The 14,554-nt window shown below is 51.6% G+C and overlaps 1 protein-coding gene across 7 annotated transcripts in view; it reads left to right on the forward strand.

Moving 5' to 3' along the window:
• Positions 1-5,523: 5,523 nt before the first annotated feature.
• The window catches only part of TNS3 (tensin 3), a 308,545-nt gene continuing 299,514 nt past the window's right edge, over positions 5,524-14,554 (forward strand). Inside the window, exon 1 of one of the 7 annotated variants that reach the window (XM_054559218.2) lies at positions 5,524-5,685. In XM_054559218.2, coding sequence (XP_054415193.1) covers positions 5,641-5,685 — 45 coding nt within the window. In that variant the 5' untranslated portion in view covers positions 5,524-5,640. Of the gene's footprint in view, positions 5,686-5,913; positions 6,062-14,554 lie in introns of those variants that run through there. The other 6 variants (XM_054559216.2, XM_054559228.2, XM_063725992.1 and 3 more) reach the window with 6 other exon arrangements.

Consider the following 14,554-nt stretch of genomic DNA (forward strand, 5'->3'; position numbering starts at 1 on the left):
AAAGAGGCCCTTCCAGGCAACGCAACAGAGGGAGCCAGCAGAACCGGCTTTTCCCTTATGTGGGGCTCCTAGCTGTCAGTCAGGTAGCTGCAAAGGGCTTTAGGGTTTCCAGTGGACCACTGCCAAGTGGACATAAAACATTTGAATAGACATTCCCTTCTCTAATTCATAATTGTTTTTATTTATTTATTATTATTATTTTATTTGAGGTGGAATCTCACTCTGTTTGCCCAGGCTGGAGTGCCGTGGTGAGATTTCAGCTCAATACAACTTCTGCCCCCTGGGTTCAAGCAATTCTCATGCCTCAGCCTCCTGAGTAGCTGGGATTACAGGCGTTCACCACCATGCCCAGTTAATTTTTGTGTTTTTAGTAGAGACAGGGTTTCACCATGTTGGCCAGACTGGTCTCGAACTCCTGACCTCAAGTGATCCTCCTGCCTCAGCCTCCCAAAGTGCTGGGACTACAGGCATGAGGCACCACGCCCGGCCCACAAAGCAAAACCACGGGGCCCCAAGCCAATGATCTAGCTGCTTTGGTCTATATTTCTGTGAGTACCCCTAAGGCACCGGACCCTGTGGAGCCAGCAGTCACTCTCAGGCTAGGGCGCTTTTCAAGGCTGGTTGCACTCATTCCCCTCTCCAGCCAATCTCCAAGGCCCGCCCAGGCCGACGGCACCTCCCAAACAGCCGTGGTTTGCCAAGTTCTCCTTGTGCCTCAGGCACTGTGCTAAGAGCTTCAGGAGGGCAATCTCGCCCAGTTCTCATAAAGTCTCATAAATTTAAAGGATCTGAGTTTAGCCATTCCACCATCTGGCCCCCTCCTGCATGTTTCTCCAGCCTAGGCTCTCGGTAGCCTCCTGTGGGCTCTTTCTCACCGCCTGTCTTTGTCCCCTCTGGCCATCTCCTCGCATTGCCTGGCACAGGCTCAAGCACTGCCCCCTCGCACCGACACCAAGCTCTTACAGGGCTTCCCGCTTTGCACCTGCAGCCTGCCTCTCCTCAACCCACAAAGCTCCAGGAAGGTCTGCCTGGCAGACTCCTGGTTCTCAGGCAGCCCCTGCAGAGAGCCCTCCCCAGGATCCCTCTCCTGTTCCCTTATAGACACTGGGAGATATCTGTCATGATGTCATCAGAGTATCACTGCTCTCCAAGAAGGGCCCTCCTACTGGGCAAAGAATAGGCTGATTTCTACCAAGCTGGGTGATCTCCATCATTGGAGTCAGTCAAGCAGGTGTTAGGGGTAGTGAAGGGGCCACTGACTGAAGGTTCTTGCAGTCGGAAAAATCTGGAATCTCAGATCCAACCAGAGTAACCAATGTTTACTTCATTCAGGCTCTGATTTTTTACTGCAGTGATCCTAGAAGCAGAGGGCCATGGAGCTGGCACAGGGCAAGAAGTCCCTATAGGTATGTTAAGAAGAAGAGCCTGGGTTGGGCACGGTGGCTCACGCCTGTAATCCCAGCACTTTGGGAGGCCGAGGTGGGCAGATCACCTGAGGTTGGGAATTCAAGACCAGTCTGACCAACATGGAGAAACACCGTCTCTACTGAAAATACAAAAATGAGCCTGGCATAGTGGCGCATGCCTGTAATCCTAGCTACTCAGGAGGCTGAGGCAGGAGAATTGCTTGAACCTGGGAGGCGGAGATTGTGGTGAGCCGAGATTGCTCCATTGCACTCCAGCCTGCGCAACAAGAGCAAAACTCTGTCTACAAAAAAAAAAAAAAAAAAAGAAGAAGAAGAAAAAGAAACTGAATCTGCATCCATGCAGTGGGCATCCATGAAGTGGGCTCCCAGGGCCCATGTTTGTAGAAGTTGGTGTGCAGGTGCAGTTTTTGGAAACAAGGTGCTGTATTAGGGTTCTCCAGAGAAACAGAACCAATAGGGCATATGCAGATCTATGGAAAAAATTTATTTTATTAATTAATTAATTTATTTTTGAGACAGAGTCTCGCTCTGTCGCCCAGGCTGGAGTGCAGTGGCACATTCTCGGCTCACTGCAAGCTCCACCTCCCGGGTTCACGCCATTTTCTTGCCTCAGCCTCCCGAGTAGCTGGGACTACAGGCACCTGCCACCATGCCTGGTTAATTTTTTTTTTTTTTTGTATTTTTTAGTAGAAACAGTGTTTTACCGTGTTAGCCAGGAAGGTCTCGATCTCCTGACCTCATGATCTGCCCGCCTTGGCCTCCCAAATTGCTGGGATTATAGGCGTGAGCCACCGTGCCTGGCCTAGAAAAAATTTATTATAAGAATTGACTCACACAATTATGGCTCACACAACTATGTCTGCAAACTGGAGACCCAGGAAAGTTGGTGGTGTAATTGCCAGTCTGAGTCCAAAGGCCTGAAAACCAGGAGCACTGATATTTGAGGGCAAGGGAAAATGAATGTTCCAGCTCAAGAAGGAAGATGAAGAATTTACCCTTTTTCTGCCTTTTTGTTCTACTTGGGCCCTTGAAGGACTGGATGGTGCCCACCCACACTGGTGAGGATGGATTTGCTTTATTCAGTCTACCCATTCAAACGCTAAGCTCTTCCAGAAACACGCCACCCACACACCCAGAAATCACATTTTACCAGCTATCTGGGCAACCCTCAGCCCAGTCAAGTTGACATCTGACATGAACCATCACAAATACCAAGGTTATGTAAATTCTGAAAAGGTTCTGAGACACGGAAAAGCTCAGGTGCCTCTAGCCAGGCCTGGCAAGTGTAAAGCCCACTTTGTTGAGTTGTAGGTGAGGATTCGTGTGTTTGGGAAGAGAAAAAGTAAGAGAGGAAAGGAAAGGGCCAGGTGTTCTAGTAAGAGTCTCAAGAGACTTAGTATCTTTTTTTTTTTGAGACAGAGTCTTGCTCTGTCACCCAAACTGGAGTGCAGTGGTGTGATCTCTGCTCACTGCAACCTCTGCCTCCTGGGTTCAAGCGATTCTCCTGTCTCAGCCTCCTGAGTAGCTGGAACTACAGGTGCGTGCCACCACTCCCAGCTAATTTTTGTATTTTTAGTAGAGACGGGGTTTCACCATATTGGCCAGGATGGTCTCTATCTCTTGACCTGGTGATCTGCCCTCCTCGTCCTCCCAAAGTGCTGGGATTATAGGTGTGAGCCACTGCGCCCTGCCGAGACTCAGTATCTTAAGGCAAAACACAGGCATTTGTTCATGTTCCAACTCCGCAGTTCCCTGAATGCACTGTAGAGCTTTGTAACTCCATCCTGTGTAATGTTTCCTGCTGTCTCTTTCAGTTGGTCTTTGGGAAATATTTTCAGTGACAGAAAGTAAGAAATAAGGAAAAATATCCAAGTCCTTGCTCATATACCTCCCTTGATCTAGGGATACAAATTATCAGATTTTTGCGGTGGCAAAGACAATCTTCATTGCAATGACAAGCTTCCAACACATCTTCTAAAACTCCTACAGGGGAGGAGCAAGAATGAGTCTGCAAAGAAGGGCTCAGGGAGGAAGGAGATTGGCGGGAGTTTCTTGCCGAGACTCCCCTGCCCTCTGCTTGGCATACTAGGAGGGAGAGGCCACTCTTGGCATATTGCTGCTTTTTTTTTTTTTCAGCTAAATGTTGGAGACTTTTGTTTTCAAAGTTGAGATTTTTTTTGGATGGCTAAGGATGGAAAAAATGCACATTCCCTTTTTCAGATACTCATTCATGCCCTGTTTTTGTTTAATTTCTTGGAAACTCCAAGTTGCAGCCTGGGAAGTGGGGAGGCCCCGGGCTGGGGAAGCAAAGCTCTGGAAGGGGCCCAGGTCCCGACTGGGGATCCAGAGAGGCTTCCCTTCATGTGCCTCTAGACGAGGTGTGAGGAACCCGGGGAGCAGCCGCCCCAGCCAACGCAGAGTGCATGGGGATACTGGAGCCCGGTTTTTCTTCTCCTTTCTTGGGACACTGCCAGGGAATATAACCACAGACATTGCATGAATGAGCACCCAAATCAGTTTTTCTAGAAACAAAGGTGTGGTTGGGGCATCCCATTCCACTGCTGCCCCAACAAGGGCAGTGTGGCTGGTGGGGCCATCTGGCTTCGGTGTAGGTAGCAGTTTGGAGAGATTTTAGGAGAGGCTGCCTGAAAAAGGGCCAGAGAACCCCAGCACTGCACTGAGTTTTCCTGACTGTGAGCTCTCAGGAAAACAACAGGGTCACCTCCTGTAAATGGGTGCCCTAACACCGCAAGAAGCTCAAATTCATGTCCTCATTCAGCCAACATGGTTTTTGGCATTCTGACGGTTTCTGTGATGCACAGAATAGCATGTAATTGGCTCCGGGTGTGAAGGTCACCACAGTCTAACGGAAGAGAGGGTTGAACAAAGTGATGATTTAGTCCAGTTGCACAGAGTGGATGGTGTGGGCAGGCAGCTGGAAAGAAGTGTAGCCTCAAGGCCAGATAGTCCTGATCCCTCCCACTTTCTTCGCCTGACCACGTGGGTGACCTTGAACAAGTTGCCTAGAATGTCAGATCCTGTTTCCTTATCAGGACAAAGGGGATCGTAACAGTACCAGCCTCACCCCCATTCCTAACTCAGCTGGCTGTGACCTCCTCCCCACCTTCCCCTATGGCATCTTCCCTGGCACCCCCTGACTCATCTCATTGACTCTTGGCCTAGTGTCTCCTAGAGGGCAGGAAAAATGCCTGCCTCATCTCTGAGGGCTGGGGCTTGGTGCTCATGAAGCCTTTGCCTGGGAATAAATACCCAGACCAGTCTGGGGATGAGAAATGACACTACCTTCCAGAGCATAGCAGGGGTTGTTCAAGTCTTCCAGAAAAGCAGCTCTTGTTTCTCCTCGTGTGGTGGGAGTGGAGTCAGAGCGTGGCTCAGGCCCCACATTCTCAGCTCTTTGGATCTGGAGACTCGAAGTTTCTGTTGGTTACTTCTGAAAGTCTTTTCCAGGATAATTATTCTTGCTCAGTTTCTCTGCCATCTCTGATACACTGTTTTCCCTGCTTCCCCCGCTGCCCTGAAGGGGCCAGAGGAACAGGGCAGGACCCCAGGGCTGCGGATGGGTTAGGCAGCTCTGTTCCTGAATCCAAAGCAGTTCTTGGTGACTGTCCTCCAAGACTTGCCCTGGACCCTGCTCCGGGTGGGATTCTGAGACCCTTGCTCCACGTGGCAGATTAAATCTAGTCTCTCTTCTGTGGGAGGCTGGCGGGGAGGATGTTTTCCTGGAAAGGACCACAGGACCTCCTCCTCTTGTGACCTCCCTGGAGGAAGAGCACTTCTGATTTCTGCAAAATTTTTCCATTCCCCCGATCTCATAAATGGGGAAACTGAGGCTAAGCGACTGAGTTCAGGGCCATCTGAATCTCAGGGATGGACAGTCAGAATGGACAACCTATAGGCCTTTCCTCCTCTGAGAATCTCTCTGCTCGGGATCGTTTTTCTGGTTTCCCCCGGCTTGCCTAAATTCTGCTCATTTGTCCCGGCGCATTTTAAGAAGTCATGTGACTTCTAAAGACTTCCCTGACCTCCTCCCTTCATTAGCTGGGTCTTTCAGGGGCTTCTACGGCACCCTAGGCTTTCCGGAGCAGCTGTGCTCCTTTATGTATGCGCGACCCCCACTAGGCTGTGAGCTACAGGAGGGAGGGTAGGTCTTGCTCCCGGAGAGCACCTTAAATTACAGGCGCTGAATGAAAGAATGAACTGGTTGTGCAGGAACCGGGATCCGAACCCGCCTCCCCAGGTACTCTAACACCGGCCCGGCGGAACCTGCAAGCCTCCAGACCACTTGGAGCCTGGGCTGCTCAATGGGTCTGATAATTCCAGGTCCTCTCTGCGGCCAGCGAAGGGAGGTCCCAGGGCGCACCTCGGCAGGGCGGAGGGCCCGGGTGAAGGGCGCCTGGAGGCGCGCTGCATTGTTAGGGCGATGAGGCCAGGTGACCCGCCAGGCTCGGAGCGCGGGCGCGGGGGCCGGCCGTGGCGATTGCCCGCGCCGCCTCGAGGGGGCCCTGCCGCGGGCGCCGGCCGCCAGCCAGGAGGACGGGCCCGCCCGCGCGCTACTCGGAGCCCAGCCTCGCTGCGGCCATCGCCCTGCCGGACCGCGCCGCAGGCTACCCCAGGTACTGGGGCCGGGGAAGGAGGAAACGCGGCCACGCGCCGCCGTCCTCTTTGTTTCGGGCCCGGAGCGGGCTTTCGCGCTCCGGGCGCAGGAACGAGGCTTGGGGAGCACAGAGATCTGGACCTGGGGCGCGGGGACGGAATTCGGGGAGCTCGGGGACGGAGTTCGGGGAGCGCGGGGACAGAGTTCGGGGAGCGCGGGGTACGGGAGCTCAGGGCGCGGGGATGGGGTCACGGGAGAACCCAGGTTAGGGAGCGCGGGGACCCGGTTGGGGGCGCACGGGCAAGGGGTTTGGTGCGCGCGGGTACGGGGTTTGGGGCGCGTGGGGGGCCGGGGCTCGGCAGGAGTCCCAGGACAGGGGCTGGGGCGCGGGCCAGCTCCGCCGGAGTCCGGGGACGGGGGCGCTGACTGGCTGGGTTTGGGGACAGGGCTGGGGCGCAGGACCACTCGAGTGGGACCCGTGGCGCCCGGGCGCCCTGGACTGCGGGCAGAGACCGGAGCAGCTATGTCGCAGTCGCTGTCGGGACTGAGCGGACTTTGCTCTCTAGGACTCCGTCTCGAGACTCGAGGTGGAGAGCGCAGCTAGGGGCTTCAATGGGCAGGCTCAAGACCCTTCTACTTTTTCTAGGCAAGCTCTCCAGTGCGTCTCTTTCCCTTTCCCTTTGGTGGGTGGGAGGCAGGAGGTCTTTACGCGCTTCCTTTTTTTCCCTGAAGGACGGGACCTCGGGGTGGGGGGATATTCTGGGGTGGGGGGTGCTGTCCCAGGCTGGGGGCCAGCTGTGTGGCATGTGCCTCTTGGCACGCGGGAGCTGTCGCTGACAAGCAGGAGGAGGGAGGGTCCCCGGACGTCCCAGAGGTCTCCGTGTCGGTGCTGTGCAGCGGCCTGACATGTGAGTCCCGGGTCCTTTGCATGGAGTGATTTGAGTGTCTGTGGCGGGAAGAGACTCAGGCGTTCCTCAGGCATTCTCCAGACAGTGTCAGCAGGTGACCCGAACTCCAGCGTGGTTGAAAAACTCAAAGCGCCATCAGGGTGTGGGGCCAGCAGAGAGCACTATTGAGGGTGGTCACAACCCCCTGGGAAGCCCCCAGGCTTCCTTGGGGCGCATTCACACACTTTGATCTTCCGGGATGGCTTTCCCCCCATTTTTTTCACTATTTGAATGCATGATCATGGAGGACTCTGAAAATATACTGAAAAGTATGAATGCAGAACTCATTGTATTAATATTGCATATCCCTTCTGAACTAACCAACCCTTTGACATTTTAGATTTTCTTGAGGCTTTGGTCTGTGCATATTAATTTTTTAAAGTGCTTTCATGCTTTCCCTTTTGAATGAGGTTTACTTCTTCTGGTGATTCTGGTTCTTCTCTCTTTGGGGCCTGTGAGGTTATATTTGCAAATCAATCAACAAGTATTAAGAAAGGCTTTTCTGTGCTGAGGCCTTGAGGGCCAGGGAGGGGGTGGGGAGTCGCTTCAGCTGGAGGGTGGAGGGGCAAGGCCATTACCCAGAGATGGAGGTGCACTGGGTCCTGGTGGGGGTGTAGCAGCACAGGGGGTGGGGGTGTGTACACAGGGAGTTGACAGGAGGAACTGGCAGCAAGCCAGACTCCTGACCTTAGGAATAGTAATGGTGACCCCGAAGACAAAGTAACAGGCATGCCGATTGAGTGTTTGCCTGTGCTAAATGCTTTGCATGCATTCATTTCATTTCACCCAAATTACAATCCTTGGAGGGAGTTGGGATTATGATTACCCCATTTTACAGACGAGCAAACTGAGGCAAAAGAAGGCTAAGTAACTTGGCGGAGATGAAATGAAACATGGTGGTAGTGCAGCCTGGGATTCTGGGACAGGACTGTGGGGTCCCAGAGCCCTGCTCCTGGCTGCTGCTGCGCGTCTGACTGTCGACTGAATTCTAATGCGTGTCCAGACAGCGATTCGTCAGCTGAGGCTGCCCTACCTATCAGCAGCTCAGCTGAATTATTTCTTTAAAAAACTACCAAGATAGAAAAACTAGTAACCCCAGGGCACTACTTATTCCTGAATGCAAATTGATTGTTTTTTTTTTTTTTTTTTTTTTTAACAAAGTATCTCTTTGGCACCTAATGTTTTGAAAGCGAGCTGTTTGCAAATGTGACTCTGGAAATAAAGGGCAGGAGAGGGGGTGTCAAAGTATGTTCCTCCACTGCAGGAGGTGTTGCTGAAGGGGATAGCAGAGACCTGAGGAGGAGGCAGTATGGCAAGAACAGTGAGTGGAAGGGCTGACCTACCATTTGGCAGTCACAGCTTATATCTGCTTAGGACTCTACACAAGGACCCATTTTACAGATGAGTCAAATACCAAGTAAATTCCTGAAGTCTGGGAACAGTTAGGGATCTGAATGAGCCCAGTCCTCTGATTCTATGTGCCCCATTCCTTTCCTAAGATCAGCCTGTTGTAAACCACCCCTGTTCAGGGGAAGCCTCTTGTTCCCTCCGTGTGTCCCTGTGTATGAACTTGAGAGGGGGAGGAACTTTCCACCTTCCTGAGGGCAGAAAGCATTGTTTAGATCCCTGCCACTTACTAGGAAGCCAGAGACATTTGCTGAGTGCCTCAGCAGCATGCTTAGAATTGAGGCTTCGAGGCTTCCTCACAGCGGCCCCCATAGATTTCCCAGGGAGGGGCCTCCTGTCTTGCGGGTGGGTCTGGTGGGTTTGCTCCATGCAGCAGGAGCTATCATGGGAAGGGTGGGTCTGGGCGTCTGAAGCTCTCCAGGAGATGAGTTGACCCTGGGACCCCTGGATCCTTCCTGTAGGACCCCAGAAATCATTGGGGAATCAGCTAACGCCTGCAAGCCGTGCCTGGAATGACCTAGAGCCAGTCCTGTCTACTTGGAATCCTCTGCTGCTATCCTTGTTGATCTAGAATAAGGGATGCTGGTTAGTTGGTTAATTAAGTAGGTGGTTGGTTAACTTAGTTACTCTCTTCCTCACAGCAAGAGTATTAAAAATCATCACAACGCGGAACACAGTTCTTTCTTTCTGCCCCCACAATGAAGGGCGTGTTGCGTGGCTTCATCTTCACAGGGATCGTGGCTCACAGTTGTGTCGTTTCCACGCTGCCTCACTGCTTCTAAAATGCTGAGACAAGAAAAATCGCTGCCACCAAAATGCTGCTGAGCAGGGCTAAATTCTCCTAGATGGAGGGCGTTTTGAATCTTAGAGTGTTGAATCCTGATGCAGGCCCGTGTCCTGCTGTGGGGCTTTTCGAGTGCAGCTCGGGCAGGAACAGTGGTTTCCTTGATGTCTATCCGTTTCTCGTAAAAGCAGAAAACTAGACTCTCCAAGTTTCGTGAGCTTTTTGTTTGTACTCTGTGACTCAGGAATGTGTTTGGTGCACATCCATCACTGCAATGTGGGACGTAGAGCTGAGCTCGGGGTCCCTCGGGTGTCTCCATTGTCTGCATGGCGGCATCTCCTGTCCTGCTCAGTGTACTCTAGAAGCACCGTGGCCCTCTAGATACACCTCTAACCACCGCCCCCCCAACCCCCTGCCCCACGCACCTGGCGCAGCTCTACCTGGTATCCCTCACCAGTTGCCTCCTACCCTCGCTGGGAATTGCCTCTGCCAAACAGGAGGGAGGAGGCCAGTGAAAATGAGGGAGACTGAGGATGGGGGCCATCAACTTGGGGATGAAGCACTGCACACAATTTAGGGTCCCTCAGAATGCCTCACTGTGTCAGGGAAGGGGAGGATTCTTACATGCTTCTTTTTTTTCTTTTTTTTTTTTTTTGAGATGGAGTCTTGCTGGAGTCCAGGCTGGAGTCCATTCGGGCCATCTCAGCTCACTGCAATCTCTACCTCCTAGGTTCAAGCAATTCTGCCTCAGCCTCTCAAGTAGCTGAGATTACAGGCGCATACCACCATGCCCAGCTAATTTTTCTATTTTTAGTAGAGACGGGGTTTCGCCTTGTTGGTCAGGCTGGTCTCCAACTTCCGACCTCAGGTGATCCAACTGCCTCGGCCTCCCAAAGTGTGAGATTACAGGCGTGAGCCACTGTGCCCGGCCGATTTTTTTTTTTTTTTTTGAAAGACAGTAATCTACTACTCTTTTGTCTCCTGGGCAAAACGAATGAAAGATTATGCTGAAGGATTCTATGTCTGTGATCTAGAAAATTCCCTCTGGCAGAGGGAGGTGCTCCCAGAGCTAGGGAAGTGCTCCTCAGAGCCACCCCTCAGGGGAGAGACCTCTCTGTCCCTGTCTCCACCCCAGCGCTGGGTAGGAAGCCCTGGGAGCCCTCTGCAAACAGCCCGCCAGCTCTCAGCCTAATAATGCTGCTAACAAGACCCCCTTCCTTTTACTACTCAAGTACCCAAGCTGGCTTGGGCACTTTCTGTCCCTAGTCTGATAGTTGCTGAACCGTGCACGTATGCCATCCTGATGTTCTCCCTTTTCTGGAAGAGAGCGTTGAGACTTAGCGAGCTCAAGTAACTTGTGTGTGTTGTGAGGATACTGAGCCTTGGATCCGAATCCCGGTCGGTCAGCAATGCTTGGAGTTCTTGCCAAGATGAGGGGTTTGTGCAGTTCCCACCCACAGCTCAGCCCCTGGAGTGGCCAGGCCAAGGCTCAGGAGCTGCGGTGTGCCTGCCGTCTACCTCAGCCAGTGCGCCAGCCCCAGCTGCTTCCTCGGACCCCAAGGCTGGGCCTTTCTTTACTCTTCCTTCCTCACTCAGCTCTAATTATGGTTCATGTTAGATTGTCTGCCCTTCCTCTTCCTCTTCTCTTTTGGGGAAAGATAATAGCACTTAATACGCCCTTTGCAGGCCTGGCTTTGTTTCTAAGATATCAGAAGAATCTTTAGGAATCTGTCTTCCAGCTGCCCAAGCGAGCGGCAACCTGTTGGCACCCAGGAAGGATGAACACGGGTGCCCTGCTAATGATTACAAGTGCCACTCCTAGCCAGGCCATGCCCCTGGGGACACCGGGGACACCTCCAGGTGGACTAAAGTGTGTCACCTCCTTTCATTGTGTCTTGGCAGCCACAGTGTGATGTGGCACCTCCTGTGTGTAGAGTTTATGAAACTGCTCCTGAGAAGTAGAGACCAATTCGTTGATGCTTTGAATACACTGGAATACACTCGTGGCGATACTGAAAGAAAGAAAGTCCTCGGGAAGTGTCTGGCCAAGGCCGTTCAGTGCCGTCTGCAGTTGCTTTTCTTTTTACAGGAGAGCCCGGGCTCTGCTCCAGGCCCTGGGATTATTTCTCGCTGGAGGATTCAGGAATCTGCGCTCTCCCCATCACCCTGGAACACAGCTGCAGTGTGTAGCATTTCACTCACTTGGAGCCACACAATAAAAGGCACAGGCCCACATCTGGCTGTGCAGGGCAGGCGGGCAGGCGGGCAGGAGAGTGGGCCCTGGGGCACACTGGGCCATTAGCAGGGGAATCTGTGTCCTGGCCCGTGCACATTCCTCCCTGGAGCACCGGGCTGGCTCTGCAAACAAAGGGGCCTGGTCCTGGCATTCTTCTCCACCTTGTAATCCATCACCTTTCTTAGAGCGCCTACCCCTGGGCGCCTACCCCTTTCATCACTGGCCATTTGGGAGGTAGATCAAAGGTACGCACAGGAGGCAGTGACATAGGCCAGGCTCTGGCATCCCACAAACCTGGGGCAGAACTGCCCTTTGTCCTGGGAGGTCCTGGGGTTATTGTGACTGTGTTTGTCATTTGTCACCTGCAGCCTGGGGTTGTCGTTCCTCCACAGGTTCGCTCCTCCACAGGTTCCGGAGCTCAGGGGTGGCTTGGGTGGGAGCCACGTGGGGTTTTGTTTCCTCCTTTTGGGCTCCAGGCCCAGTGTACTTTGGTCCTGCCGAATTTCCATTGCCCCAGGGGCCTGAAAAGCACCTTGTAGTCCTTCTGGAGAACCACTTCCTCATTCTTGGAGGTGCTAATCTGATCACCTGGGAGGGAGCTGTGTGCTAAGTGGTTGACGCAGGGGAGGCCAGCGTGATAGAGATGAGTTTTTCTCCAAAGATCAAGGACAGGTGTTTCCAGTTTGTCTCCTCTGGAAAGACCTGCAGAGCCGGGTGGACAGGGCTGGAGGAAAGGGGGCCTGTGTCCATGTCTTGGGTAGGTGCTAAGGGAGACAGGAGGGCTCTACGTGGGTGAAGAATGCATTTCTCTCTTGTCCTGCACGCAGGAGGGAGGCACATTTTTTATCTGTATTACTCGGAGAGTAGCAGAAGACTCTCAAGTAATGAGCATATTTTTGCTGCTTTTTTTTTTTTTTTGAGGCGGAGTCTCACTCTGTCGACCAGGCTGGAGTGCAGTGGTACAATCTCAGCTCACTGCAAGATCCGCCTCCCGGGTTCACGCCATTCTCCTGCGTCAGCCTCCCAAGTAGCTGGGACTACAGGCGCCCGCCACTATGCCTGGGTGCCCGGCTAATTTTTTGTATTTTTAGTAGAGACGGGGTTTCACCATGTTAGCCAGAATGGTCTCGATCTCCTGACCTCGTGATCCGCCCTCCTCGGCCTCCCAAAGTGTTGGGATTACAGGTGTGAGCCACTGCGCCCGGCTGTATCTTTGCTTCTTAATTTGTTTTTTGACTATTTTTCTACAAAATAGTTTTCTTGTAATATGTGCTCATTATAGACTTGGAAAAGATAGAGGAAATACTAAGGAAAAAGGAAAAAATTCCTTCTAATATCACCTCCACAGTGGTTCCTATTTTAGCCTTCTTGTGTGCCATATGTTTTCTGTGCTTTTTTAATTTACCAAGCTGAGATCATATCATATGTATTATTTTGTATCCTGCATTTTAAAATCAATGTGGCAGTATAAGCATTTCCCAATCCAGAAATAGCTCTGCATAAATATGACTGCTGATGACAGTATAGTACTCCAGTATGTGGATGTACCATGATATTTGGACTTCATTATTTGTTCATTGATCATTTACATCCTGTGTTATGCTTGCACATAGGTCTTTGGGCAGATCGTAGCTAGTCGTGCTCTTGAAAGGATTTCTAGCAGACTCTTTGGCGTCAAAGTATACAAACATCTTTTTTTTTTAAACTTTGGTAAAACATGCATAACATGAACTTTGCCGTTTTAATCATGTTTAACTGCGCAGTTATGCGACATTAAGTACCTTCACACTGTTGTGCAGCCATCACCACCCTCCAGCTCCAGAACTCTTTCCATTTTGCAGAACTGAAACTCGGTGTCCCTTAAGCACTAACTCCCCGCGTTTCCCTCCCCCCAGTCCCTGGCAACCACCATTCTACTTTCTGTCCTTATGAAATGGACTACATTGGGTGCCTCATACAAGTGGAATCACACAGTATTTGTATTTTTTGTGATTTGTTTATTTCACTTAGCATACTGTCCTCAAGGTTTCATCCATGTTGTAGCATGTGTCACAATTTCTCTCTTTTTAAGGCTGAATAATACCGTGTGTGTGTATGTGTGTGTGTGTGTGTGTGTGTGTGTGTGTCTGTATGAATAGCACATTTTGTTTATCCATTCATCTGTTGATACACTTCAGTTACTTCTACCCTTCGGCTGTCGTGGGTAATGCTGCTATGGACATGGGTGTATAAGTCCTTGCTTTCCATTTTTTTTGGTGAACACAAGCTTTTTGGAGCTCCTTAGTATATATGGTCAAATTGCAGTTGAGACATAGGGTGCTGGCTGGATTCTCACGGTGTCCACCCGCTGTCCTTAAACATGGCTAGGTTATCACCCCCAGGGTAAAAACCAGGCCTGCAGGAAAAGGAAGAGGGAGACTTCTTACCGAGCTATTTTGACAGATTGTGTAAACTCTGTGATTAATGGGATGAGAAAGCAGGAAGAATGTCTTTCATTTAAAAAAAAAAAAAAGAGCCTTCGGGGTTGCTTGGTTTTATTTTCAATTAAAAGTGTCTGATTTTGTTTCTGGAGAATGGTTTTAATTTGGATAAATGGTTCAGTCTGGGAACCGCATGCCAGAGCCTATGATCTATGAGTGCAATTACTCAGGGTTTCCTCGGCTGCTTTTCTGAGGGAACAGTCCAGAACGGGGCTCGCTCTGGTTTGGCTCTGTTAAACGTTGATGCAGGCCCTGGGCAGTTGGAGTGAGGCGGTTTTTGTGATCAGTCCTTGAAGTGCAGCCATAATGCCCTCCCCATAATGCCTTCCCCAACTGATGGTGGTTAATTTTTACCCTCTAAGAATGTGTTCACAATTCCAAGTCAGGAATGTCAACAGCAGGCTGTCGTTTCCCCCTCCTTGGAACACATTGGACCAGAATTACTAGCATCTTTTCCAACGTGGGCATTTGCAGAATTGGTGGGATTTGAGGGGTGAAGGAGGAGGCCGACTCATCCTAATGTTTCTCCTCTGGATTACTCGGGGTCCCTGGCCGGGCAGGCCTGCAGGCCCAGAGACGGGGTGGTGGGTTGCTCTATCTGGGGTCAACTGGTGTTTCTTTCCAAGAGGATGCTGGGCTGGGGGAGGTGAGGGACTAA

This window comes from Pongo abelii, chromosome 6 (genome assembly GCF_028885655.2).
Source record: "Pongo abelii isolate AG06213 chromosome 6, NHGRI_mPonAbe1-v2.0_pri, whole genome shotgun sequence".
Taxonomy (NCBI): Eukaryota; Metazoa; Chordata; class Mammalia; order Primates; family Hominidae; genus Pongo; species Pongo abelii.